This window comes from Meleagris gallopavo, unplaced genomic scaffold, assembly GCF_000146605.3.
Source record: "Meleagris gallopavo isolate NT-WF06-2002-E0010 breed Aviagen turkey brand Nicholas breeding stock unplaced genomic scaffold, Turkey_5.1 ChrUn_random_7180001842130, whole genome shotgun sequence".
Lineage (NCBI taxonomy): Eukaryota > Metazoa > Chordata > Aves > Galliformes > Phasianidae > Meleagris > Meleagris gallopavo.
In genome coordinates this window covers 1-2,990 of record NW_011111148.1, presented here as the reverse complement: position 1 = coordinate 2,990, position 2,990 = coordinate 1, and the positions used below count along the sequence as shown (strand labels likewise).

General features: G+C 48.7%; 1 protein-coding gene across 1 annotated transcript; it reads right to left on the bottom strand.

The window, feature by feature from the left end:
- Positions 1-727: 727 nt before the first annotated feature.
- On the bottom strand, positions 728-2,901 carry LOC109364299 (rho GTPase-activating protein 32-like). The gene is made up of 3 exons (XM_019610955.2): positions 2,621-2,901; positions 1,878-2,014; positions 728-1,690 (listed from the first exon to the last, which is right to left on the bottom strand). Exons 1-3 carry the CDS (start codon positions 2,875-2,877, stop codon positions 1,266-1,268), a joined length of 819 nt encoding a protein of 272 aa, XP_019466500.2. The 5' UTR covers positions 2,878-2,901; the 3' UTR covers positions 728-1,265.
- Positions 2,902-2,990: the final 89 nt, after the last annotated feature.

The following is a 2,990-nucleotide window of genomic DNA, read 5'->3' as shown; positions in this document are numbered from 1 at the left end:
CTAACATAGGTATCAAACTGCAGAAGTGTTATGTGTTTTTCAGAACGTGTCTTTTTCTTTCAAACTCCAGAAATTGAAAGCTGTGTTTATTTTTTCTGTATTTTTTGTCAATGATATTGGGCTTGAAGGCATGCATTTGAAGGTGATGAGGGGCTTTAGAGCTTTTTTAATTTTCTGACTTCAACCTGTTCTATTTATTATTCTCTTTCATCTTCTGTTTCAGTACACTGAATGTGTATATACTGAAAGATACAGTGATGGCACAAACTGGCTCTCTTTGCCAGCCTCAGAGCTTTGGCACAAGCAGAGCTTTGCTCTCCTTAGTGCTCTCTCGTGCCTACTCCAACCTCAAACTTCTCCATCGCTCCTACCACTCACTCTCCCCTGCTGCCCAGGATGCACGTATGCACATGCCAGTCCAAATCTAGGTGCAGGGGGTGAATGCTGGGACCACTTTCAGATTGCTTTGTTTCTTAATTGAAAAATTGCTTCATTGAAATTCTGAGAATTTAAGAGAGCAATCCTGCAGAAATGGATCTGGGGGTTCTGTTTGATGGTAAATTGAATCTGAGTTAACAGTGTGCGAAAGATAGTGAAGAGAATAGAGAGCAAGATCTCTACGTTTGTTCAGCCTAGAGGAGAGGAGACTGTGTCAGGTGAGTTCTTTTGGACACCTTTTCCACCCCGAGACCTGGAAAACCACTCCATACACATATATATGTATATCCTATACATATATATGTATACAAGCCGCTGAGCAGTGAGAAGCCGGGGCGGGGCAGATGTTGGTCAAGTTGAGCTCGTCCTGCTGCATTCTGAAGATGACAGGCCTGGAGATGATTTGCATGGCCAGCTCGTAGGTTGGGAACCAGGAATGGACACGGCGGGAGGAGAGAGGTGTTAAAGCATCAAAAAGCCCGGAAAAGCATCGCAAAGCCACAACCAGGAAGTTTGGGATTATCATGAGCAGCATCTAGGATGCTAGAGATTATTTGCTATCGTACCAAATGATAGCAGAGCACTCGCTGCAGACATCCCAAAGCCAGACAAAACGGAAACAAACATGAAGCTCTGCTTCATGCACCCCACAGCCTCAGCGTTGCAAGCTGAGGTGCCTTGTTGCTTCTTGCATTCATCCCAATCTGCGTGAATGAAGACTCCACAGGCAGTCAAGGCGATGGTTGAGCACGAGCGTGCTTTTATTATTTTGTAAAAGAGAGGAGGGCGTGAGAGGTCCGGGTAAAGATGGGAATCATCTACTCTTGTCATGGAGAGGGTGGCTCAGAGCTCGTGCTGCTGTGTGGCACCTGGGACTGGAGACATGATTGTAAGTCCCCCTCCAAGAGGCTCTGTTCCTCCTCACTGATGCTGACCTGCTCCTGCATGGAGGTGCTGCTGTCGGAGCGCTCAGCCCGTGTTTGGGATGGACAGCACTGCAGAGACACTGGGTCACAGTCCAGGCTGGTGACTGTGGTGTCTGGCAGGCTCAGGTCAGCGTCTTCAGCAGAGCCGGGAGAAATCAGAACATGAACTTGCACAAGCTCCTTCTCCCCATCACTGTTGTTACTTGGAAGGCTGCAGTTTGAACTGCAGTGATTTGTGCTTCCCAGGAGCTCTCCACTGATGGAAGCACACAGCGCATCACTGCTACTTGCCCTGGATCTTGTGGGTTGGCAAGAGCTCGATTCACCTAGAAAGGATACGCAAGGATTAGTGTCAAACTTTCACAAGCTGAATTATGACAGTGGTTCTTGGTCAGGGGTGAACTGAAGCTGTGCGGCAGGGATTTAACGCTAGAAGGAGATACAAGCGCACTGCAAGCTTGAATTCTGTGTTCCTGAAAAGCGGGGTTCTGAAAGCTGGATTTGCACCTTTACCTGCCAGGACCATGACTTCTGTCTCTGAGGGCTCCCTGGCATTGCGCTGCAGTTGGCGTTTGGTCCCAGAGGATGGTTTTCTCCAGCAACACCAACAGCCAGCTGGTGATTCCTTCATCTTGCTGGCTGGATTTTGTCTGGAGAGAGAAAAGAGTGAATGCTGTGAGTCGTGTGTGGTACAGGGTGAGGGAAGAGCTGCACTGAGCTCTTGGCAGCAGTTGTTTGTTCCTAGTACTGCTCGGTCTCTGCAGAAACACAGCTTAGAAACTCGCTCTGTGTCCAAGAGTTGAGGATAGCTCCATTCCTATAGCTCAGCCCTGAAGTCTTGCTGGCTAAATTCCCCTCAACACTGTCAAGCAAAATGCTTGTGAGCAAAGGCTCCACAGCTGTACAGGACAGCATCTAAGGGGTGGCTTTGATTGAGCTGGCAGGCGTAAGTGCTTGCTGAGGAACCGTGCAGCCAGAAAGGAAGTTCAAAAGAATCTCTGACTCTTACATTAGCACCCCATCAGCCTCTTCTCAAAGCCATGCTTAATTTCTAGTGCCAGCAGGTCTGACCAACAGTTCTGCTTTGAGGAGAACCGGAATTGGTTTCAGGCACGTGGCCCTGAAATCTGGAAAACCTCACCATTAGCGTAACTTAGTTTCTGCAAGTTTGGGCACTAGAAATAATGGGGAAAAAAAAACCATAAAAACACACCCAAACAATGACGACAGGTACTGGAGAAGGAAGTCCTCTTTACCTTTTGGATGGAAAGTTGATGACGGTGTGGAATTTGCCCTGTACAGCTGCAGGGCCTTCTTCCACTTCAATGTCCCCGCTCTCTGGCACAAGGGGAGAGCTGCTGTGGCCTCGCCTCTGTGCCTGTGCCTCCTCCAAGCTGAGCAGCTTTGTGGCAGCAGAAGACACCCACACACACTTGGGTGCTGAGAGAGAACCATGCGCTGTAAGATAAAACCACAGGTAAGAGCGAGGATCAGAAAGCAGCAGCACGGCCATCGCAGTTCTGGGGGAGGTGCGGAATTTTTCTCAGACTTGCTTATCTGAGCCACTGGAAGAAGAGGAGCTCAAAATAACCATGGGGTCAGAGGTGTGTTTATGGCAAAGGACAC

Excerpts from the sequence above, each read along its gene's own strand:
- LOC109364299 (XM_019610955.2), bottom strand. The coding sequence starts at position 2,877 with ATGGCCGTGCTGCTGCTTTCTGATCCTCGCTCTTACCTGTGGTTTTAT. Across the intron at positions 2,015-2,620 it reads ATCAACTTTCCATCCAAAAG|ACAAAATCCAGCCAGCAAGA; the intron begins GTAAAGAGGACT and ends TTCTCTCTCCAG. Across the intron at positions 1,691-1,877 it reads AGAAGTCATGGTCCTGGCAG|GTGAATCGAGCTCTTGCCAA; the intron begins GTAAAGGTGCAA and ends TATCCTTTCTAG.